General features: G+C 36.4%; 1 protein-coding gene and 1 non-coding gene across 8 annotated transcripts in view; one reads left to right on the top strand and one right to left on the bottom strand.

The window, feature by feature from the left end:
- The window catches only part of TASOR2 (transcription activation suppressor family member 2), a 77,333-nt gene that overhangs the window by 6,910 nt on the left and 44,834 nt on the right, over window positions 1-25,589 (top strand). For 5 of the 7 annotated variants that reach the window (XM_026016871.2, XM_026016889.2, XM_026016862.2 and 2 more), the window contains exons 2-4: window positions 22,610-22,755; window positions 23,039-23,134; window positions 24,402-24,474. The exons of 1 other annotated variant lie outside the window; for it this stretch is intronic. In XM_026016871.2, the coding sequence (XP_025872656.2) occupies window positions 22,610-22,755; window positions 23,039-23,134; window positions 24,402-24,474 (315 nt within the window). The remainder of the gene's footprint in view (window positions 1-22,609; window positions 22,756-23,038; window positions 23,135-24,401; window positions 24,475-25,589) is intronic. One more of the 7 variants, XM_072749630.1, reaches the window with a different exon arrangement.
- LOC140598031 (U4 spliceosomal RNA) lies at window positions 10,187-10,327 on the bottom strand. The gene has a single exon (XR_012000192.1). It is a non-coding gene; the product is annotated as a U4 spliceosomal RNA (small nuclear RNA).

Below are 25,589 nucleotides of genomic sequence, written 5' to 3'. Positions count from 1 at the left end.
ATTTTGCAGGCTCGCCTGCAGTGACTTTTCCTGAAGTTCCCCTCTCCCCCAACAGGATGCCTTGCTAAACTTGTGTGTTTTGGTAGTTTGACAAATCAGTTTACAGATAATTATGACTGAGTTTGGGGATCTTTTCATATATTTCGAGGCCTTTTTTTTTTTCTTTGTACTGTTCATATCCCTTGTCCATTGCTGTTTTTTCTTGGATTGTTGAACTCTAGGAGTTTTTTTTTTTTTACACACTCTGAGTACTAATCTTTTGGTAGTTAAATGGGTTACAAATACCTTTTCTCTCTCTCCATGATTTTTAAAAAAATTTTTTTAAATTTTTATTTATTTATGATAGTCACAGAGAGAGAGAGAGAGAGAGAGAGAGAGAGAGAGAGGCAGAAACACAGGCAGAGGGAGAAGCAGGCTCCATGCACCGGGAGCCCGATGTGGGACTCGATCCCGGGTCTCCAGGATCGTGCCCTGGGCCAAAGGCAGGCGCCAAACCGCTGCGCCACCCAGGGATCCCTCTCTCCATGATTTTTTTGATGAATAGAAGTTGTTAATTTTAAAGATTTTCATTTCATGTCTGTATATTTGGAATTAATTGTGGATAGTTTGAAGTATAGATATAACTTAACGTTATTCTCATGTAGTAACAAGTTGTGGTAGAATTTACCATTCAGTCTGAAGTTTTGTTGGTGGCAAATTTTTGACCAGTGATTTAATTAATTTTTTTTTTTTTTAGTGGTTACACGATTTACTTAAAATTTGAAAAAAAAAATTGTCCCTATTGCTTAGATTTTTCTAGGTCTCTTTTGTCTGAATTTTTTAATATTTATAGTTAACAGTGCCCTCTTGCTATCTTTAGTGTGTGAAGCATGAGTAAATATGTCTCCTTTTTTCAGTTTTGATATTGAATATTTCTCCCTTCTCTCTGTAATGTTAATTCATCTTGCTTCTAGCTTGTCAGCTATGCTTTGTGATTTTCTCTTTAATACATTTTTTGTGTTTTTTTTTTTGTTCATTTGTTAAACTGTTTTGAAATAGCTGTAGACTCAAGCACTTGTATGTTTTAGATGTCTCTTTTAAAGAGCATCTGTTGGCATTTTTTAATGCAGTTTTAAAGCTTTCAGTTGGGATATATAGCCTATTTATACTCACTATAATTACTCTTATTTTGTGCTTTCTGATTGTCCTGGATGTTCTGTATTTCTTTTCTCTCCTTTCTGTTATTTTTTAAATACCAATTTAATATCTTTATCATTCCATCTTAGATGGTGCAAGAACCTTAGTTTAACTTCATTCAGTCCTTGGATGACTTACATGTTATCATATGTTTTAATTTTTTAAATAATATCCTTACTGGACTGAAGGGGGTCTATTTAGAATTATTGTTGTGTTTTACAGTCAGTGCTTATTTACATTTCCCACAATTTTTACTACTTTTCTCTGTTGCTTCTTTTATCTTGTCGAATGTCAATCTAGGGCCATTTTCCTTCAGCTCAAAGCATGTCCTTTGGTTTGGCTTTTTTTGTTGTTGTTGAAAGATTGATTGTTAATGAACTCTTTCCACTTTTGTTTACCTGAAAATATCTTTTTTTTTTTTTTTTTAAAGATTTATCTATTTATTCATGAGAGACCCACAGAGAGGCAGGGACAGAGGCAGAGGCAGAGGGAGAAGCAGGCTCCCTTTGGAGACCCCAATGCAGGACTCAAGAGAATTGGAGAATTAAATCCCTTGCTTCTATTCTTTGTAAAGACTCACTGCCTTCCTTCGCATGGTGAAATAGACTGCTTAGAACCTTTCAGTACACCTGCTCCCTCCGTGGTTAGAATATTTAAGACTCCCAGCTTCTGAGATTCAGTTTGACCAGTTGAAGTACCTGCTTTCCCCTGCAATTTTCCTCTACTTCTCTGCGAGCCACTGTTAGTGAACAGGCCTGTTCTTTGCCCTGGACTTTCAGGATAGGATATTTCTAGGGGTGTGAGCAATAAAGAAAAAAAAAAAAAAACACCTTTGTTATGGCATGGATTAGATCACTTTCTCTTTCATCATACGTAATCAAAAGAATCCAAAGCAGTTTTAAAAATATGATTGTTCCTGAGAAAAATTTATTCTTATGATTTTCTTTTAAGAAGTAGTTGGATTCTGAGGATGCTAAAACAATCTTCAAAAATCGAATACTAAATCCAAAAGTCAGTATGCCACGGTTAAATGAAAGAGTCATAGTATAGTACATGGGTATATCTCATTTTACAAAATGGATATAATCCTCCAAAAAATGTTTTTTAAAAAAAGCAGTTTCTCCCTTATCAGATATGCTAAATACCCAAAGTGAGTTTGCTGTTTTAAATAGTATAAAATCAACCTACATGACTCTTTATGAATTTAAGTGAATTTTGTGAGTTCAGATTTTCCTCTATGTTTTATATACATACAAAATAACGGTGGTAATGATTCTCTAGGATCTCTTGATTAGATTTTCCTCTAGCAAATGCAGATGTGTTCAGGAAATGCAGTTGGATGTCTTCAGTAACTTTATTAAAGCAGGAGTCAAAAGTAAAGATATCCCTAAGTCAGGCCAAATACTTCATGCCCCCTCCCTCAGTTTTCTTTTTGGCAGGTTTGGTTAGGGCTGCTTGGTTTAGTGGACAAGTACCCCCATCCTGACCACAACTGCTGATATCAGCATCTCCTGGGGATATATGGAGTATTCAAAATCATATTCAGTAGACCTTGTTTTGTAAATTATGCAACAAAGGCCCATGAAACTGTAGCTGGTGAATTTATATCGACAGTTATGGAAAAGCTTTATAGGGGCACTGATAAAGAATAATTGGGGATCACTGTAGTGAAAAGATGTGGATTTCGGATAAGCTCTGGGATTTGGCATCCATCATCAATACAGCATCCCGTGGGCAAGATCCTTGAAATTGAAGCTTGGAGGGCTCACTGTAAAATAACAGATATTCTAGAAAGAGGAAGACCAAGAGCAGTCTGGCTGTTCCACCTGCGTTTGAGCCAGATTGCAGCTCCCGTGACCCCCTCCCTACCCGGCTCTGTGGTGGGGGTGTGGGGTCTGCACCCGCCGTGCGTGCGCGGCTCGAGGGCTGCCTTCCTCGTTGACTTTTGAAAGGTGCCGCCCCGCGCTGCCCGCGGCCACAGCACTGGCGTTTGCGGGCGGGAGGGGGCCCGACGGGCCGGCTGGGCAGGGGTGAAGCCCCCTCCCCCACGCACCATGAGGTGAGGAGGAGGAGGGGCTGGCCGCCACCGAAGCTCTGCTCCGTTCCCCGAGGCCGTCAGGTGCCCCACCTGGCCAGCGAGCTGCCTGCCTTAGCGCCCGTGCAGAGGAGACTGGGAGAAGGGTCAGGCTAGTGCTAACCTTCGGGGGACTTGAGAGAGTGGAGCTTCGGTGGGGCCGCGAGACGGTTGGAGGGTACTTACAGGTTTACCGAGCTCCTTTGCTCCTAACTCCTCACCGGATCCTGTAAGTATGGTAGTGAGGAAACGCTCCACGAACTGCTGCAGATACAGCGTCACTTCCTAGAACTCTTCTGTGTGTGTAGATTTACAGTATTTTAGGTCAGCTTTTGAAATATAGAACAATGATTACACATGTTTTGCCCTTAGAGCAAAGGCCCTTTGATTTTTATTCCTCCTGTGTATGATTATCTGGGCATTAAACTTCTGTACATGGCAAACCTTTTCATATTTTTAAATTTCATAAAAATCATGCCTTTCTTATTCTATAGTATTTTCTTTTAACAGAGGTGCTTTGTTTCATGGATCTCCATTGTTTTTGCCTTATGGGAAATGTTATTTCTATTTGTCTTCTCTGCCTTGTCTTTATACTTAAACCTAGCTTTCTGCTACTTAGGACTATGGGAGACCCCCCCCCCCCCAAAAAAAAAATAAATGTTGCTTTACTTTCCCCCAGATGTTATTTATGCTTATGTAAAATTTTAAATAATATAAAAAGTTAGAAAAGATAATAACAAGAATTGCCTATACTTGACCCACCTAAAGATAACTTCGTATTGAATATTTCCTGTGGCACTAGGAGCTCTGCTGGACACTGAGGGACTTTGGTGCACAAGACAGAGTATGTGCCTCTATGGCTCTGACATTTAGATGGGAAAGATGCACCCCTAAAAAAGTAAATTGGTAAATAATTGTATGTCATCATAAGGAATGCTCTAAAGAGAGCATACCTACACTTTATGTGGGGTGATCGGAGGCCTATTTGGGGGAATAATGTCTAGATTTTACTGAAGGAAGAGCGAGAGCTAAGTCATGGATGGAATAGGAGAAAACATTCCAGTCAGAAATAACAGCATGTGCAGAGGTCTGAAAAGGGGAAAGAGCCTGAATCAGAAAGACTTAGAGGTAAGTCAGGGGAAGGTAGATCAAGGTGAGTAGAGAAATGATCTGGAAAACAAAGTGATTTATTCATTACATAAATGTTTACTGAAACCTTAATGTGTATTAGGCACTGTTCTAGGCATTGGGGATACAACATGGATAAGGACAAATTCCCTGTATTCTTGAAGCTAATAAACTGGTTAGTGGGGGGATGACCAAATAAGAAAGATAGTGATATGGGTGTTAGGCAAAAGAAGACCATTGTTTAAACTGTGGTGTGTGTTCTTAATGACTTTTTTGTTCTTAATGACTTTATATAGATACATAGATTTCTCTTTTATAATCTGCATTTCTTTCCCCTAAACAATTTATATTAAGACATTTTTCTTTTTTTATCTTTTTTGTGTTTCTGCATATACCATATATTGTAAATTTGTTATATTTTTGTATAATAATTTTAACTCAGTCTTTATCAAGAGTTAAATGAATCATTTGAATTGTGTCTTGAGTTGGAGGCACAACTCACATAAAAAGGTTATTGTAAGTTACTTTTTAAAAATGTTATTATAGAAATCTTTTTTCTTTCTTTCCAAATTTGTATTTAAATTCTATTTAACATATAGTATAATAGTGGTCTCAGGAGTAGAAATTTAATGATTCATCACTTATATATAACACCTGGTGCTCTTCATAACAAGTGTCATCCTTAATAACCATCACCCAACTCCAACCCACCTTCCTCCATCAATTCTCTGTTCTTTATCCTTAGAGCCTCTTATGGTTTGCTTCTCTCTCTCTCCCCCGTCTTCCTCTTCCTATATGTTCATCTGTTTTATTTCCTAATTCCATGTATGAGTGAAATCATGTGGTATTTCTTTCTCTGACTTACTTTGCTTAGCGTAGTACAAACTAGCTTCATCCACATCATTGCAAATGGCAAGATTTCATTCTTTTTGATGGCTGAGTAAAAATCCGTTTTATAGATATACCACAACTTCTTTATCTGTTTATCAGTCTATGGACACTTGGGCTCTTTCCATAATTTGGCTATTGTTGATAATGCTGCTATAAACATTGGGGGTCCAGGTGCCCCCTTTGAACCTGTATTTTTGTATCCTTTGGGTAAATACCTAGTAGTGCAGTTGATGGATTATAGGGGAGTTCTATTTTTAACTTTTTGAGGAATCTTCATACTATTTTCCAGAGTGGCTGCACTAGTTTGCATTCCCACCAACAATGTAAGAAGGTTCCACTTTCTCCACATTCTCACCAACACTTGTTGATTCCTGTGTTGTTAACTTCAGCCGTTCTGACAGGTGTGAGGTCATATCTCATCATGATTTTGATTTGCATTTCCCTGATAATAAGTAATATTGAGTATCTTTTCATGTCTGTTAGTGGCCATTTGGATGGCATCTTTCAAAAAGTGTTTAATCATATCTTCTGCCTATTTCTTAACTGGATTATTTGGTTTCTGGGCATTGAGTTTGATAAGTTCTTTAGAGATTTTGGATACTAACCCTTTATCAAATAATCATTTGCAGATATCTTCTCCCATTCCATAGGCCACCTTTTAGTTTTGATGACTGTTTCCTTCGCTGTGGAGAAGTTTTTTATCTTGATGAAGTCCCACTAGTCCATTTTTGCTTTTGTTTTTATTGCCTCCAGGGATGTGTCTAGTAAGAAGTTCCTCGGCTGAAATCAAAGAGGTTGCTGTCTGTGTTCTCCTCTAGGATTTTGATGATTTCCTGTCTCATATTTAGGCCTTTAATCATTTTGAATTTATTTTTGTGTATGGTGTAAGAAAGTGTTCCAGTTTCATTCTTCTGCATGTGGCTGTCCAGTTTTCCCAACACCAGTTGTTGAAGAGATGGTCTTATTTCCATAGGATATTCTTTCCTGCTTTGTCAAAGATTTGTTGACCATATAGTGTTGGGCCCATTTCTGTACTGTTCCATTAATCTGTGTGTCTGTTTTTGTGCCAGTACTATATTGTCTTGCTGATTACAGCTTTGTAATATAGCTTGATGCCTGGAATTGTGATGCCTCTAACTTTGCTTTTCTTTTTCAGGATTACTTTAGCTATTCAGGCTTTTGTGTTTCTATACAGATTTTAGGATTATTTGTTCTAGTTCTGAAAAATGCTGTTGGTATTTTGATGGGGATTGCGTTAGATGTGTGGGTTGCTTTGGGTAGTATAAACATTTTAACAGTGTTTGTTTTTCCAATTCATGAGCGTGGAATTTTTTCCCTTTTCTTTGTGTCTTCTTCAGTTTCTTTTGTAAGTGTTCTATAGTTTTCGGAGTATAAGTCTTTTACCTCTTTGGTTAGGTTTTTATACTTAGGACTTTTTTTGATACTATTGTAAATGGGATTGATTCCTTTATTTCTCTTTATGCTGTTTCGTTATTTGTGTATAGAAATGCAACAGATTTATGTATATTGATTTTATATCCTGCGACTTTGCTGAATTCATGTATTAGTTCTAACAATTTTTTGATGGAGTCTTTCAGTTTTTCTACAGAGTATCATGTTGTCTGCAAATAGTGAAAGTTTGACTTCTTCCTTGGCGATTTGGAAGCCTTTTATTCCTTTTTGTTGTCTGATTGCTTAGCCTAAGATTTCCAGTATTGTGTTAAATAGTAAAGGTGAATGTGGACATCCCTGTCTTGTTTCTGACTGTGGAAGAAAAGCTATCAGTTTATTCCTACTGAGAGTAATATTAGCTGTGGATCTTTCTTATATGGCTTTTATGTGGTTGAGGTATATTCCATCTATACCTACTTTGTTGAGGGTTTTTATCAAGAGTGGATGTTATATTTTTGTCATGCTTTTTCTGCATCTTTTTAGAGAATCATAAGGTTCTTGTTCTCTCTTTTATGATTTGCAAATAATGAACCACTCCTGCAGCCCAGGAATAAATCTTACTTGATTGTGGTGAATAATTTGTTAAATGTACTGTTAGGTTCGATTTTTCTAGTATCTTGAGAATCCATGTTCATGAGAGATATTGACCTGTAATTTTCCTTTTTAGTGGGGTCTTTGGTTTTGGACTCAAGGTAATGCTGGCTTTGTAGAATGAGTTTAGAAGTTTTCCTTCTATTTCTATTTTTTGGAACAGTTTGAGAAGAAAGGTATTAAATTGTCTTTAAATGTCTGGTAGAGGGCCGCCTGTGTGGCTCAGCGGTTGAGCATCTGCCTTCAGCTCAGGGTGTGGCATGGTCCGGGAGTACCGGGATCGAGTCCCACAACGGGCTCCACTTGAGGAGCCTACTTCTCCCTCTGCCTGTGTGTCTCTGCCTCTTTCTCTGTGTCTCTCATGAACAAATAAATAAAATCTTAAAAAAAAAAAAAGTGAAATTCCCTGGGGAAGCCACCCTGGGACTTTTGTTTGTTGGGAAATTTTTTATTATTGATTCAATTTCTTTGCTGGCTATGGGTTTGTTCAAATTTTCTATTTTTTTCTGTATTAGTTTTTATGTTTCAAGGAATTTGTCTATTTCTTCCAGATTGCCCAGTTTGTTGGCATATAATTTTTCATAATATTTTCTTAAAATTGTATTTCTATGGTGTTGGTTGAGCTCTCTCCTTTCATTCATGATTTTATTTGGGTCCTTTCTCTTCTCTTTTTGATAAGCCTGGCTAGGGGGTTATCAATTTATTAATTCTTTCAAAGAACCAGTTCTTAAGTTTTGTTGATCTGTTCTACTATTTTTGTTGTTGTTTCTATATCATTTATTTCTGCTCAAATCTTTATCATTTCCCTTTGCCTACCAACTTTAAACTTTATTTGCTGTTCCTTTTCTAGCTTCTCAAGGTGTAACAGGTTGTGTATTTGAGATTTTTCTTGGTTTTTGAGGTAGGCTTGTGTTGCAATAGACTTCCCTCTTGGGGACTGCCTTTGCTGCATCCCAAAGGTTTGGACTGTCATATTTTCATCTTCTTCCATGTATTTTATTATTTTTCTTTAATTTGCTGGTTAATCCATTCATTCTTTATTAGGATGTTCTTTAATCTCCATGTATCTATGGTCTTTACCAAATTTTCTCGTGATTGACTTCCAAGTTTCATAGCATTGTGGTCTGAAAATATGAATGGTATGATCTCAGTCTTTTTGTGCTTGTTGAGGGCTGATTTATGACCCAGTATGTGGTCTGTTCTGGAGAATGTTCCCTGTGCACTCAAGAAGAATGTGTATTCTGTTGCTTTACCATGAAATGTTCTGAATGTATCTGTCCCAGTGTGTTTCAAAGCTGTTGTTTCCTTTTCAATTTTCAACTTAGGTGATCTGTCCGTTACTGTAAGTGGGGTGTTAAAATCCCCTACTGTTACTGTATTATTATCAGTGAATTTCTTTATATTTGTTAATGATATATTGATACATTTGGGTGCTCCCAAGTTGGGAGCATAAATATTTATAATAGTTAAATCTTCTTGATGGATAGACTCCTTAATTGTTATGATATTCTTTTACATCTCTTGTTATAGTCTTATGTTTGTAATCTAGTTTGTCTGATATAAGTATGGCTACTCTGCTTTCTTTTGATGTGGTAGGATATGTTTCTATGTTTTTAAATAAACAGTTTTTATTTGGGAGCATCTTTGTGTTTTACATTAAGTATGGCAAAAGTTATGCATAAATTTTAAAAAATACTCTGCAGTAACAAATATTTACACACTCTAAGGCTTCATAATATAGACAGGTATATAGTAACTTTATTTTGACAGTCTGACATTTGGCTCTCCTACCTCATCCCACTCTCCAGCAGCCCCTCTGTGACTGTTTTACTTTCACCTGTTAATGTAGGTAGTTAAATTCATGGGTATCCTATTTATTGAACCAATTCTTAACAGTCCTATAATGAATCTGAATTGATCTAGTTTATTTGAATATCTTGAGAGATTCTCTTTGCCAGTGGATATATTTTAGGATTTTAGTATCAATATTCATATGAGAGATAAGCCTTTAATTTCCTTTCTTATGTTTTCTTTGTCAGATTTTATATTGCATTTGGCTGCCCTCATAGGGCTTGGTTTATTAGGGAATTAAAATTGATGGAGTAATTATAAATACATAGTTATGAATCATGACAAGTACTCTAAAAGAAAGGAACAGTGCTTTGAGAGAAATATCATTGAAGATCTTGAGATTATACTTTTTAGGTGTTTGAGGACATGCCTATTGAGTATATATGCACTAAAAGATAATTCTTTTTAAATGAAATACTTACTGAAGATTTAATATGTACTTAGGTCTGTGATAAATAAGTAAAATGAAGTCTTCATAATTGTAAAGGTTGAAAAATACTGGTATTAGTAGCTACCAGAATTAGAGGCTATATTCCACATTTTTTAAATGAAGAAATTAAGACTTAGTTTATAGATAGACACTTCTAGTTTAGTATCCAATTGTACACACTCTCTGGAAATCCCACTGAAGTGTAGTAAAAGAATAAAGATCTAAATCAACAAAAAGAGAATGGGAAAGTAGTTGCCAGGTGAAGTCACCTTTGAGGAAACTAGGAAGAAGATGGTTCAGTGATAAGTGACTACAGATTAGAGGATGCTAAAGGCTGAAGAGCGGTAAGCTGCTTCCACCAGGCAGTCTGGCAGCAGCTGGGGATTTGGAAGTACAAAGTACTTCTCAAGGCAAGATTATAGGATGGAGTGGAAATGGAATGATTAAGTGATAATTTTTTGTAGTTTTGATGCTCCAAATTCCCTTCTCTACTGCTTGCATCCAGACAACTGCCTAACTGTCTTCTACCAGATGGAGGACTGAAAGTTTACCTGCAGGAGATGATTGTACTCAGGGGGCAAGCTGACTGCTGAGGTGTGGCAAAGCACCTAAACAAAAATGAGGATGAAGTCGAAGTCAACATACCGAACAGTGAAGCCAGAGCTATCTTTTTATTAGCAATAATTGCGCCTTGGATAACCTCATTGGCTACGATACTGCCACTTTACAAAGCTCAGAGCTGTCTTTCTGTAGGACTCTCAGAACTCATAGTCAAGCTTATACTCCCCTAAACAAGATGTTAAAGGATTCTTTTCTGGGGACACGTCAACCCATGGCAAAATATTCAACAGATACGGACTTTGGGAGTTTGCCTGGTCAAACCGCTGCATCGCCATCAGATCATGGGAGAGAGGGCTGCTGGTTGAGAGGCACCATTCATGCATCAGACTTTGCATTGGCTTTAAATGCCTCACATGTCAGCATAAATGGACAGCCAAGGATAACCAGTCATTTGGTAGAAGTCTCTAACATAAAAGAAACCAAATAGGAGTAAACAAGTATGAAATCAAAGAAGCTTGGTGTAAATAGATTTACTGCAGGTAATAGAAGAAACTTAAACCAAATAATACTATGGTACCTTTAGAAAGAAAAGAAATGATGTCCGTGAAAGAAGAGGTTCTGTTTTTTAAAAAAGAGAAATTATTCAGAAAATAGAAAAGATCTCTGGGAGAGCAGGAAAAAACACATAAGGATTGAATAATAAAGCTGAAGAACTCTCCCCTAAAATAAAATAGCCATGAGAATTAGAAAATAAGAGTAAATAAGAAAAGTAGAGGATCAGTCAAAGAAGTCTTTTGTCTTATGCAGTGGGGAGAAACCATCATTTAAGTCCCAGAATTGGAAGAGGTGAGCTTCTGGGTTGAACAGGTCTTCTGTCTGGTGCCTTGAAGAAGAAAACATGCACTGTTGGTGAGAATGTAAAATGGTGCAGTCACTTTGGAAAACAGTCTGGCAGTTCTCCAAATGGTTAAACATAGATTGACTATATCATCCAGCCATTCTTGTAGGAATCTATTCAGGAGAATTGAAAAAAATGTCCACACAAAAACTTATACGTGAACGTTTATAGCAGCGTTATATACATAATAGCCAGTGAAAATAGCCCAAATGTTCATCAGTTGATGATAGGATAAAAGAAAATGTGATATATCTGTAAAATATCATTTGGCCCTAAATGAGCCAGTGAGACAAAATGTGAGCGAAGTACCTGCTACCATATGGATGAACCTTGAAAACATAATGCATGAAAGAAGCCAGACAGAAAAGGACGACTTATTATTATGATTCCATTTCTATAAGATGGCCCAGTATAGGCAAATCTGTAGAGATGGAAAGTAAATTAGTGGTTGCCTAGGCACGGGGATAGGGCATAGTGAAGGGTGAGGATGGTGGCTAAGGGATACAGGGTTTCTTTTTGGGGTGATGAAATGGTCTACAATTGATAATAGTGATGGTTGCATAGGCCTGAAGAAACTAAAGCCATTGATTGTACACTTTTAAATTGGTGAATTGTGGCTATGTAATGTAAACTATATCTCAATAAAGGATTAAAAAATAAAAATAAATGAAGCACAGAAGTTATGAAGACCACAAAGCAGAATTATAAGAATTTGAGGAAGAGACAACCAGACCACAGGAGAATGTGAAATGGGCACCAGGAGAACAGAAAAGAAAAGGAAGAATAAGATTAAACCATTCAGAAACAGTTAATTAGGCATGTGGGACAGCAGGCGCCATGGCAAAAGATAAAAAGATTAGATGTGAAATGTTGTGATGTTTATTTTACTATGATTTTTATAGTGTAAAACAAAGCCAAACGAGAAAAGTGAATAAAAGCAAGCATGGATATCTCTAAAAAGTAAATACGAAAACAGTAATATAGAAGACCATCAAAAGAGATCCAAAATACAAATGCAAACTTGGAGCCCTCAAAGAAGAAAATCAAAACCAGATATCTTAAGGTATAACTCAAGAAGTTTCCTTTTAAAAAAAAAAACTTTCTTTTTAAGTCTGTCTGTTGTAAAGATGCACCATGTTCCAAGGAAAACTGGCCCAGCACTGAGACATATTCAGTAAAAGAAATTGGTGACTGACAAAAGATCTTAAGGAAAAGGAAATCAGCTTAATGGCAGAACAGAAACAATGCGCCAGATAGTAGGCTCAGGGTTTGAATTCACAATCCTGAGATCAAGAAGAGCTGAGATCAGTAGTCGGACATTTAACCAGCTGAGCCACCCAGACACCCCGATTTTTTTTCAGAGAAGTAATCTTGATTTTTCTTGCTCTGTATTCCTTTAGTATTCCTTCCTTATTTCCATTGAATTTACTGTTTCTCTGTTTTCTAAATTCTCAATTTGACGCTAATTTATGATTGGTTTTCCAGTGTTTTTCTTTAATATTTACATTTGAATTTAATGGTTTTTGCTCTTCTTCAGCTCTGCCTATGAGTGGGCATCATGGCCACCACCCTCAGGCCTCTGGTGAAGCCCAAGATCATTAAAAAGAGGACCAAGAAGTTTATCTAGCACCAGTCAGGCCAATATGTCAAAATTAAGCACAACTGGTGGAAACCCAGAGGCATTGACAGTAGAGTGCACAGAAGATTCAGGGACAGATCTTGATGCTCAACATTGGTTAGAGGAGCAACAAGAAAACAACACGTATTACCCAGTGGCTTCCGGAAGTTCCTAGTCCACAGCGTCAAGGAGCTTGAAGTGCTGCTGATGCACAACAAATCTTATTCTGCAGAGATTGTTCATGGTGTCTCCTCCAGGAACCACAAAGCCACTGTGGAAAGAGCAGCCCAGCTGGCCATCAGAGTCACCAATCCCAAAGCCAGGCTGTGCAGGGAAGAAAACGAAGAGACGGCTTATTTGCACGTCATATTTGTATTAATAAAACCATAAAACTACCAAAAAATAAATTTAATGGTTTTCTTATAGGTATTTTTTTTCTTATAAACATTTTATATGTGTCTGTGTAGACACATTCACTGTCATTCAGTTCAACCATTTTAAATTTCATTATAATTTAACTTTTGAGTGATTTATAAGTAGGGGTTTGGATTTTTTTTTTTTTTTAAACAACGGGCTCTTGAGAGTACTTTTTTATGATCACATTGTAATTTTACTAGATCTTGGTCAAGCATTGTATTCTATACTCTATCAATATTTAGTGCCAAACACATTTTAAGTACATTTGGGTCAGTGAATTTAGGTAAATATGTGCACCCTGTAATGAACACACCAATAAAAATAGAGGTTATGTCTGTCACCCCAGAAAGTTCCTTTGTACCTACCTCACTTGCAAGCAGTTTGCTTATTCCTACCCTGGCAACTGCTGGTAGGATTTTTATCAGTATAGATTGGTTTTGCCAATCCTAAAACTCTGTGTGTGTGTGTGTGTAATCTTACAGTGTGTACTTTTTTATGTCTGATTTCTCTCGTCCAGTTAATGTTTTGAGATGCATGCAAGCATCAGTAGTTTTTTTTTATTGCTGAGTAGTAGTATATTTTATGAATAGATCATAGTTTATACATTCACCTATCATGAACACGTAGTTTGCAATTTTAGCTTACTGATAATAGTGCTGCCCTGAAGGTTCATAGTCACTTGAACCATAAAATAAGTGTATGTTTCACTTTAAAAGAAACTAACAAAACTATTTTCCCAGTTAGCTATATAGCTTTATATTCCTACCAGGAATGTTTGAGAGTTCCAGAGTTTTCTCATCCTTGCCAACACTTAATATTTTCTGTCTTTTTAATTTTAGCTGTTCTAGTGGGCAAGTATTACCTCCCTGATAACTAATAACATTGACTATTTCACCATGTACTTACTTGCCATTAGTATGTCCTTTGTGTTATGTTTAAGAGTTCTTTGTATATTCTGGACGCAAGTCCTTCATAGATACTTTTCTTAATGATGTCTTTTGAAGCTCAGAAGGTTTCAATTTTCATGAACTCTAGTATATCAGTTTTTATTTTGTGGTAACTGATTTTTGTTCCATAAGAAATCTTTACCTGCCCCATGGTCAGGGTTTTTTTCCTGTGATCTTTTTCTAGAAACTATGGTTTGGCCTCTTAATGTTTATGTCTGTAACTCATTTCTAGTTATGGTTTGAGGTAGGAGTTGAGGTTCATGATTTCTTTCTGTTTTGATTGTTATAGCACCATTTGTTGTAAAGCTGTTCTTTTCCTCTGAATTATATTGGCAGTGTTGCTGAAAATGAACTTTCATGCTCTTCCACTCATCTTTATATCAACACCACAGTCTCAACTACAATTGCTTTGTAGTAATTTTTTTTAAAGGTTTGATTGATTTATTCATGAGAGACAGAGAGAGGCAGAGACAGAAGCAGGCTCCCTGTGGGGAGCCTAATGTGGGACTCCTAGGACCCTGGGATCACACACCCTGAGTCAAAGGCAGATGCTCAACCACTGAGCCACCCAGGTGCCCACCTTGTGGTAATTCTTGGGTGGTGAGTCCTTTAAGTTTGTTCTTTTCTTAAAAACTGCTGTTCTCTATCTTTGGATGCAAGTTTTAGAGTCAGGTCATCAGCTTCTGCAAACTAGGAGTGTGGGGAACATTTACACATCAGTGTACTGCCCTATATCGTCATTTCCCAGCCATGTCATGAAGCTCTCTAGTTATTGGAGAGCACAAGTCCAGACTGAAGCTGGATGGCATAGTGTTCGACAAAGGATGTTGCCAGAAACACTTGATGTCTCTGTTCAAAGGGGATTTTGGGTCTCTAGGATAATTTTAGCTTGGATAATGATTGGTAACTGAAAATTAGGCAGAAACAATTTGAAAATGAGTAAAATGAAACATCCTAGAAGAAAGGATATATATATATATTTTTTTTTTTTTTTGGAAGAAAGGATATTAACTACCCAGTGTGGTTAGTACATACAGTTTAGTGAAACATTGAATACTGCCAGAGCAAAACTAGTGCTGTGAGTTGATATGGGTATTTTATTTAGAAACATGGAGTTATACCAGAAGATACAGCTAAAGTTGATAGTGGTCGCCCAAGAGGAATGGAAATAGAGGCTCCCTGTGAGGGTGGGGACAGTGATTGATAGCCTAGTGGTATGTAGCTTTTTATTTAGTGTATGTGCTTTGTTGGAATTTATTTTAAAAAATAAGAGGAAGAAAGTTTAAGTGGCTTTCTCAAAGTCACAAAGCTAGAAAGACCTCCGTTCAAACTCCTGTCTTGCCAAGTTCTTCTAATGACCAAGTCTGTGCCCATAATCACTCGTTCTCCCTCCCTTGAGTCTGAAGAGGACCTTGTCCTGAACGAAACACAATCCTGAAATAATGACCTAAATGTCAAAGACTACTCTTTTCAGGTGGACACACAGTTCTGGTTTTTTTCCCTGTATTCCATAGCTCCAGCCCAAAACCATACATATCCCAGGACTACAGTAAATATCTGTGAGTCACTAGTGAAGAATAATTAATGCAGGGTGGAAAATCTTAAGTCATCAGAGAAGTTAGGTTTGGGGGGTGGCTTTAAACATGAGGACAACTTAGACGTGAAGGGGGAGGAATGTGAATATCAGGCTCTGGCACTAGTGAGGAAAATTACATCAAGAGTGCTCTACATCGGGCAATTTTCCTTTGTGTGTGGGAGAGAGATAGACTTAGCCAGTAGGTGGGAATCAAAGGCTTTAAATATCCTTATATTTTAGGTTTCGAGTTTTCACAGAAGTTATATTAGCTTTTGTGATTTCTTACTAATAAATACTTAGTAGGATAAATGACTACGCCTAGTAACAAATAAAAGAGAAATTCAATAAATTATCTAGCGCAGTACACAATATCTCATACACAACAGACCTTGAGGAAGGCAGTTTGCAAAGTCACAGTGTTAGAACTGAAAGGAGGAGGCACCTGGGTGGCTCACTTGGTTGAGCATCTGCCATTGGCTCAGGGTGTGATCCCAGGGTCCTGGTATTGAGTGCTTCTCCCTCTGCCTGTGTCTCTGCCTCTTCTCTCTCTGTCTCTCATGAATAAATAAATAAAATCTTAAAAAAAAAAAACTGAAAGGAGCCTTAGATAATTCCAACTAAATGAGACCTTAGAAAGTTCATAGTGTTTTTTCAGTTGCCAACAAAAGTGGTTTAAATAATAAAGAATATTTATTATTTCACATCTCAAAAGACTCAGGCAGGGCAGCTCCAGGTGAATTTGTTGAATAGTTCAAGGACTTTCGGTGATGGAGATTCTGTATCTTTTGTTCTACCCCCCATGTTTTGGCTGATCAGTCCCATCTTGGTTGTAAGGAATTCTGGGCAACAAACACATCTTAAGAGAAGGCCAGGGGCCCCTGGGTGGCTCAGTCAGTTAAGTGTCTGCCTTCAGCTCAGGTCATGATTCCAGGGTCCTGGGATAGAGCCCCAGGGCCCAGCTCCTTGCTCAGCAGGGAGACGGCTTCTCCCTCTCCTTCTGTCCTTCCCCTTGCTTAGGTGTACGCGCCCTCTCTTTCTCAAATAAAATCTTTAAATTAAAAAAAAAGACAAGGCCATGAGGCAAGGAGATGGGGACAGGGAGAGCATCTTTTCTTCTAGTACTTTTTGTAAGAAAGCTTTCCCAGAATTCTCTCTGCTGATGACCATTTACAGCACATTGGCCAGAGACCATAATGAGCTTAAATTCTCTCTCTCTCTCTCTCTCTCTCTCACACACACACACACACACACAGCATACCTCCCAAGCCTCTCCTAATGCATGGGATCACCCAGTACCTAAACAAAATTTTGGTTTAGGGGGATAGAAAGAAAATGGAGCATGATTGCTGGGAAAGCAGTCAACAGTGTTCTCACACTAATGTCTCATAAGTTAGTGTTTGGCCTATATGAGACTCCTGGTCTTCTGATTCCAATTTAATTTTTCCCTCTTGACATAAGTAACCTATTTGCTTAACAAATGAATATCATCAATATTGCTACTTTTTCTACAGAATCTTGAATATATCCACACCATTCTGCCTCAAATCCTTTTTGAAAAAAGGCTTACTATTCTAAAACTAGACACGCTAATTTTTTGTGTAAAGTGTATTGGATTCTTCAAATAAACTACTGGTTTGTTATATGTATATTGTTACTACCTCTGCTTCTAATGTGCCTAGAAAACATACAGGCTAGCCCCCTTTTTTGGTTCCTTTATTTGAGTACCTACTGAGATTTCAAGTGTCCATGCCTCTGAAACTTCTTGACATTTCCTCGTCTTAATGAAATCCCTATTATGAATCCACTGCATGGTGTTCTAGATTCTACCACACATTATAGTACTGGTTTCTGTGTAGGTTTGTCTTCCTTTTCTACTCTAAGCTTTCATTGTAGCAATGGTTTCTCATTTGTCTTGATGAATCCAGGGTACAGCATGCTACTGTATGTGTAATAATTTTGTTTAAAGAATGGCTGGGTCGAGGGTGCCTCTGGCTCAGTCAGTTGAACCTCTCACTCTTGATTTCGGGGTTGTGGAATTGAGTCTCTAGTCGGGGGGCTCTGTACTCGGTTGGTGGGGAGTCTCTGAGGATTCACTTCCTCTCCCTCTGCCCCTCCCCCTCATCTCTTTCTAAAATAAATCTTAAAAAAAAATGGATGGGTCATATACTAATTTGGAAGTGGGGAGGGATTTTGTGTTCTATTTGATTTTGTTATTTTCAACCAGTAGAACATGGATGTGGTTCTGTAATCTCTACTTTTTATTTTGAGGCAAAAGTGATTCCTATAAGCATAACTTATCTGTAACAAATTTTCTTTGGAACTTGAAGGAAAAGCATTTAATTTTGTGTGTTACTGCTTATAGAACGAATTTAGCGTTAGCCCTGGAGACTTGTCAAAGGAGGTAAACATTACAGAATTGTACCTAATATAAATTAGATGTTCAGTAGACATTTATTTGTATGGTAGATACGCTGAAAATAGAACTATTCACTTTATGATTTAATTTTTCTTTTCTCATTTTAGCATTTATGATATTAACAGAGAACAGGACTATGTCACGAATTCTGGGGGTATACTTGGTGAAAATGAATTAAGACCACCCTTCCAGCTACATTGTCTCTTAGAGAAGACCGAGCCAGGGTTCATACCAGAAAAGAGTGGGTATTAAACCAAATGCTATGAGTTATTATTAATGAATCCAAAGTAGAATAGAACAGTACAATTTGAAAATTTCTAATTTAGATCATGTAAAATGAAAGGACTTTTAAAAAATTTTTTTAATTTCTAGTGATTACAAATTTTATTAATCAAAAATCATTAGTCTAAAATTAATAGGTGAAAAAATAAAAATAAAAAATTAATAGGTGATTAAATTTTTGAATTGCATCAGAAGAGGTTCAAGGGAAATTGTCACATTTCTCTATTTGAATTTCTTTGAAATTATGATTCATTTTACTTGATTTTGAATTTAGATATTTTAAATACTAGTAGTAGTACATGCTTATGTAAGAGAAACCTAACTTGTAATAATATATATAAGGTAAAAAGTATAAGTTCACCTTTATCCACTTCCATTTCAATAACCACTGGTTTAGACACTTACCAATTTGGTTTCCCATTTTTCTAGATCTTTTTCTATAAACTTTGAAACACATAATTTTTTTAACCAAAATGACATTATTTGTTATTTACTCATTAGTATAGTAGACATCTTTATATCTCAGTATATACAGACTTTTTTGTTTGTTTGTTTTGATTTACTTGGTTTTTTAATGTAGTAGTTGTAAGGTGTTTCCTTATTGATGTTTAGGTTATCCCCAGTGATTTTGCTGTTAAAGATGTTGGTGCATGGGGTAGCCTTGTGCATGCATATCTCCTGTACTCTCATGCTAGATTCCCAGAAATGGCATGGTTATTAGGTATGCATATTTAAGTTTGTATTAGGTCCTGCCAAATTGTGCTGTAAAAAAAGTTGTATTTATCTTAAACTGGCAATCCCTTAAGGTCTTAAAAATAAAGGTAATACATTTTAGGTATTTAGGTAATATTTTAGGTAATACAAAAAAAGTTGTATTTATCTTAAACTGGCAATCCCTTAAGGTCTTAAAAATAAAGGTAATACATTTTAGGATTAGATAATTAAGGAATGGGCTCTTCAACAACTATCAGATGCCTATTAAGACTAGATCAAATATGGAGGCATCAACGGCAATAATGGAGGTAGGTTGTAGTCCATTTTTAGGACATACTAATAAGGGCCCTTAGTGACAGATACTGTTGGGTTCTGAGTGTTTCTGTCATCGATGAGTGCTGTTGCATAATGCACAAACAGGAGATGTGGTCATGAAAGTCGTGGGGAGATGTAGAAGTGGCTAATTTTTGTTAGAAATATTATGACACATAAGTTGTTGGCATTAGTTGATCTCATATTTGCTTTCAGACCAGATGCTTACAAATTGGAAAACAGATACATGGGTCATAGCATCAGAGATTGGTTTATAATTTTCTGATCCCTCTTATTAGAAGTTAAAAAGAGAAACAGGTGTCCAAAGCAGACATTCCGTATCTCTGATGGATTTTGAGAAAGGAGGAGATTAACACAGGGTACTTTGAACATAATCCATTTTATGTCAAGCTTTACTTAACTTTTAAGACTGAATCCACTAGGGCAGCCCAGGTGGCTCAGCGGTTTAGCGCCACCTTCAGTCCAGTGCGTGATCCTGGAGACCAGGGATCAGTCCCACATCAGGCTCCTGCATGGGGCCTGCTTCTCCCTCTACCTGTGTCTCTGCCTCTCTCTGTCTCTATGAATGAATGAATGAATGAATGAATGAATGAATGAATGAATAAAATAAAATAAAATAAAATAAAATAAAATAAAATAAAATAAAATAAAATAAAAAGACTGAATCCACGAATAACAAAAAATGTGCCCAAAGCGAGGTACTATTGGAAAGAATATGAACTCCGTTTCTAGTATCATTGTGATTGAACTTGAATTTTCCCGTATATTCTCTACTGGTCACTTAAGCCCTTATGAACATTCTTTCACTTTACAGACAGGTACTTTTTGAGCTTGTTTAAGGGTTTCTCTGTAGAATAATTCCATTTCTTCATTCTCTTAATGTTCTGATAACCTGGAATGTTTAAATGAAGCATGCATTTGTTCAGCAAAAATGCAGCCATTTATTTAGTGCTCGTACTGTTTTGTACACTAGTTTGCTCTTAAATGATAGTACATTGTGTAAGAAGAGATAATGTCAAATAATATCTTGATAAAATGTTCCTCTATCTCCTTAGTTATAGAGCAGGAAACTTGTGCTTTCTTGAGGGTATAACCAAGATCATTTTTTTATGAAATCATGAAAGATTCAAGATTTACTGTGGATTTCTAACAGTTTTGTTTTGGACGTGCTTTTCCTTCTGCTAACTGAAGTGATTATTTGCATAAATGTATTGCTATTTGGATAATGCTGACCTAAAGGGGAAGCATTTTTAACTATATATAGTTTTAGGAATAAAAATATCTTAGCACAAAATCACTTCCTACTGTTTATTTTAAACGATTATCTCTATTCATAGTTTTATTGAGACCAATATTCCTCCTATTACTGAGACCATTGATTAATAAAGTGTTCTCTGACCACATGAATTTGGAAAACACTGTATTGGATGGGTTGTTTTTGTTTGCTTTTCAAATTGCACTGTTTTTTACAGTTTTTTTATTGTATATGTTGACCCTCAAAAATGTGGATATATGTAGTATTTGGTACTTCTGAAAGTTAAAACCTGTGTCTTCACTTTAACATCTTGTGATATTTAAGAGTTGATAATCATAGAACGTTCATTTCCAAAGCTCTGTCAACTTTTATTTCTTTCATTGTGAGCAACCTGTTTCTCAAATATTGAGTCTCAGAGTTTACTTAGATTTTTTAAATATTATTTTGCCTTTTTTACAAATATTAAATACAAGGTTTCCCTAATTAGGATTTTTAGAGGAATCTGGATTTGCATTTGGGCTAGCAGTGCAGCTTATTTGTAAGACGGAGTCACAAATGCTTTGGCTTCCCAGTTTGTTTTGAGTAACGTAACTAAAGAAAGCCATCATTTTAATTGTTTTCCCTGTTGTTTTGCTATTTGAAACTCTTTAGAATATCCATATTTTTAAAGTATTCATATACTGATACTGAAGGAAAAAGTAAAACAGAAAAAGTAAAACAATTGCTATGGATCAGATGTATGAACTTCAGGACATTCTTAAATATTTCATCCTCTTTCTTGATACTTTAGTCTTTGATTTTTGATAGTAGGAAGTTTTGTTTATTAAAGCATTTTTAAGTTACTTGGATAATTAAAGTATTAGGACAACTTAGTCCAAAATTAACTTTATTGAAATATTTTTATTTCTATGATAGTTTAGTTTTTTACTGTTGTTCGTAAGTTCACTTTAATTAAGATGCTTGTCTTTCCTTTAGCTTTTGAACTTTATTGTAATTGACAGAGTTCTGGTAAAAGCAGGAAGCCATATTAATGTATTTATGTATACTCTATCACCAAAACTTCCAGTGCTCTGTATATTATTCCATTCTCTTTATTATTTATAATCTGTTGCCTCCCTGCCTTGACCTTGTTAAAGAAAATAGAGAAGATACAAATGTAAGGGAGTAACCAAATCAAATCATTAAATGTCATGAGAGTTCATTAGGCTCAATTCTTGGTAAAGAAAAATTTGCAATGCAAAAGGCAAAAAACCTCAGTCAAGAGAATTATTGGGTTATCAGTAAATCTGGATTAGCATGTCTCTCGTGGGAGGAGCATATCAGAATTTCTGGGGTAGCACATGAGTAAGGTTTGAAAAAAGCACTTTCTAAAAGTAATAAAGTGTTATTTTTGTGGAATGAAAATAAGTAATGATTTCATAATATCCATAAAAAGTCAAGTTCACAGATATCTCTAGATCATGAGGAAACCCCAGAAGTACAACAATTTCTACTGTGTTTGTTGAGTGGGCAATAGTAGGCCCATTAAAAGAATCTAACAGGCTAACATGGAAGATTTGATGAGAAGACAGGAAAGGCAGGGTAAGTTTATCAAAATGTGGCAAAAGTCTAAAAAAACCTCAGAATGAGAAACATCGGTCTAAGTGATTACTGACCACCACCTTGACGTGACCGCATTTGATCTATTCAACCACTATTTGATCCACTGTGGTTGCAACACACAGCTTTAAACTAGAAGGCCTAAGGGATTTGGCAGGGTTTATTCAACTCTTGTGTTGAAAGTATTTTACCCACAATAACTCCCCTCTGTGTAGATTATGTTCTTCACATGAGAATTCTTTTAAGATCGTTATAGATATGACAGTCAAAACACATTGTAAGTGCCTGAGTTTTACAGGAGGAAACTAGATGAAATATTCGGTGATATTTAGTATGCCGCTTTTAACCCCATCCTTTGGTTATCTTAAACAGTTGCATTATTTTTGTTTGTGTTTTACAGTTTTTGAGACAGTGTCCTTGAGTTCAGACTCTCTCTTCCAGAGGGCAGTTTCAATTCTTCATACTTCTTACTTGGACTCTGCATCTGAGCATGGTTTTCAGTACAGTCAAGTGACTTTGGTGAAAAATGACATTTTCTTAAATGAGGTGAGGTGCTTGGTACACACTGTGTCTGTGTGTTAGTTTTATTTTAGTTTTAAAGAAATAGACCCATCATTTTTGGTATAAAAGCCTACCTAGTTCTTTTCAGCTATGACTTTCAGATGAGATAAATCCTTGGAAGGTAATAAGAATATATTCTAGGGAATAGAAAAATAATACATTTCATTAGTCCTTTACCAGGAGGACTTCAGATGATGCATTTTTAAAAATTAATTTGCAAGGCAAAATAATATGCTTATAGCATCCAATTATTCTTTCTTTTATATAGTACAAAACTTTTTACCAAGAAAAAAAAGCAAGTAATTACACTCAGGAAGAACTTCAAGAGACTTACGGGTTTCTTCTGTTTGAAACTGAAAATCAGGTAAGGGAATTAGGTCATAGAGCATTAATTTTGTGATATTAATGTTTTTTGTGATATTAATATTCTAACTTAAATATTGGTATTTCACTTCTCTAGAATTTAAAAAAAAATTTTAATTAATTAATTAATTTATTTATGATAGTCACAGAGAGAGAGAGAGAGAGGCAGAGACACAGGCAGAGGGAGAAGCAGGCTCCATGCACCGGGAGCCCGATGTGGGACTCGATTCTGGGTCTCCAGGATCGCGCCCTGGGCCAAAGGCAGGTGCTAAACCGCTGCGCCACCCAGGGATCTCCTCACTTCTCTAGAATTTTTAAAATTACTTTGTTGCTTTTTTTGTTGCTGAGTCTAGTGGTAGTGGGAATGAAGGTGACAGCTAGTCCTGAAAGAGTTTGGATTCCTACACCTTTTCACAAGCCCTCTTTAGTTTCCGTAAATACATTTGTCAGCTCATGGTGAGATTTGGATTAATACAGCTTCCTAAGTATCACTAATGCCTTTTAATGGAGTGAATGGCTATTTCTCCATTCTGGATCATTGTTCACATAGATACTTTATTTCTTGTGGAGGTTTTTCAAGTTTCAGTTACTTAGTTTTAAGAATAAGGTGAACACTTTTAACAGTTGAGTTCCTTGAAATTATTTCTTGCGTTTGTTTGAAGATGGAGCTTCTGTATTGTTGCTCGTACCCAAATTGTGGGAGAAGGAAATTACTGTGTGGAGTATGTCCCCACAGATGTATGTGGCTTCCTAGATACAGTTTTAACAATACCAGAGATTTATAATTCAACTTAAAATAATTTAACATTTTGATTGGGTTTGTGATTTTTTTTTTTTTAAAGAACAAGGGTAGATTTGCTTAAAGAATACTTAATATTAGCATATAACAGTGATTATTTAGTAATGGGAGAAGAGTTCATTTACTTAATCATCTACTTAGAAATAAGATACTCTGTAGATTACTGCTAAAAAAAGCATTAAGGGAAAAGACATTTTCAAATTTAGTGATTCTAGAGCTACAATAGAAGTCTTCAAGAGAGGACTTAATCTGTGAGCTTAATTTGGTTTTGCTGGTGACATTTTTATTAACAGAAATGATAAAATTTTGTGAACTATTAAGTAAACACAATTGCCTTATATATGCTTGCTTTGTGCCATAAATATATATTACATACAGGTTCTGTATTTATTTGAAAGCTTATATAGTGTTTTTTCACTGTCTCTCCTAAAACTGTTATGATAAGCAAAGTACTATCTTTTATTTAAAGGCAAAGTTAGTATGTCAGCGTGGACTCTGTGTGGGCAGCAGTGCTATTACCACTCTCGGTGATCCAGCAAAAGGTAAGTCTGTAAGAAAAAAAGAATCTCTTCTTTTACAAGATGAAGTGAGGTTTAGTTAATTCCATAAGATACTTATATTAAAAGCCAGTTTTATTAATGATAAGTAATAATCTTTAGAATCAGAGCTTTAAACATATAAATGAGCTTTGAATCTAAGACTTAAGATTTTCCAATAGGGGTTACATGATCAGAACTTTTTCTGAAAGGTTGGTTGGACTATAGGAGATGCTGAAGGTAGCTTTCAGTACCGAGATTAGTGTGGTCATTCAGGGCTCATGAGGATGTCTTCTAAACTATCATAATGGCAGTGGGAATGGAGAATAGACGGAACTGGCCAGACTTGGCAACTGTGGAATGTGAGGAGTAAGAGAAAGGACATACTCAGATTAAAGCTTGTCAGTTTACACTACAGTGATGTTGTTAATAGAGAAGCACAGGAGGAGAGTAGACTGGTAGGGGAGCTGAGGAATTAAAAGAGAAAGGTAATCTTAAAGTTAATAATGTGGATTAGCACTAAATTTCTTTTAGCTTCAACTTCCTCATCTGAAAACAGTTAATAAAACTATCTTGTAGATCTGCTGTGAGGATAATGTGAGGCTATGTGAAGTGCTTAACCTGGGGCGAGCACCTAGTAAGCTCTCAGTTAATGGACGCTACTACTACTTTCATGAGTTAAATTTGAGAAATAAAAAAATTTTTTTTCTTGAGAAATAGTGAGATTTTCCTAGGTATTTCTGGAGGAGACCCTTCTGATGGTAAAAAATAGCTGGGAAAAGGTTTAGAACTGGAAGTGGAGGCTCAAGGTGGTGGGGCTGGTGTTAGTTGAAGCCAAAGATACTGTTTCACTGTTTCGTGGGGCAGTATTGAAGGAAAAGATAAAAAAGAACTGGTCCCTGTGGGACCAGTGGGTGGAGAGAGGAGAGGGAGGAGGAGGAGCAGGAGAGAAGGGGAGTAGAGGGAGGGAGGAAGGGCTAGGGAGGGGAGGAGGGAGCAGCCCAGTGGAGGAAGAACTGGGAAGTAGAGTTTGACAGAGCAGAAGACCTAGGGGATGTATTTGGGTATTTTGCACTATCAGGTGCTAGCAGTGTGGAGATTGGGGGTAGCCAGCTCCCTGC

Source organism: Vulpes vulpes, chromosome 2, assembly GCF_048418805.1.
Source record: "Vulpes vulpes isolate BD-2025 chromosome 2, VulVul3, whole genome shotgun sequence".
NCBI classification, from domain to species: Eukaryota; Metazoa; Chordata; class Mammalia; order Carnivora; family Canidae; genus Vulpes; species Vulpes vulpes.
This window is presented reverse-complemented; position numbering and strand designations above follow the sequence as displayed.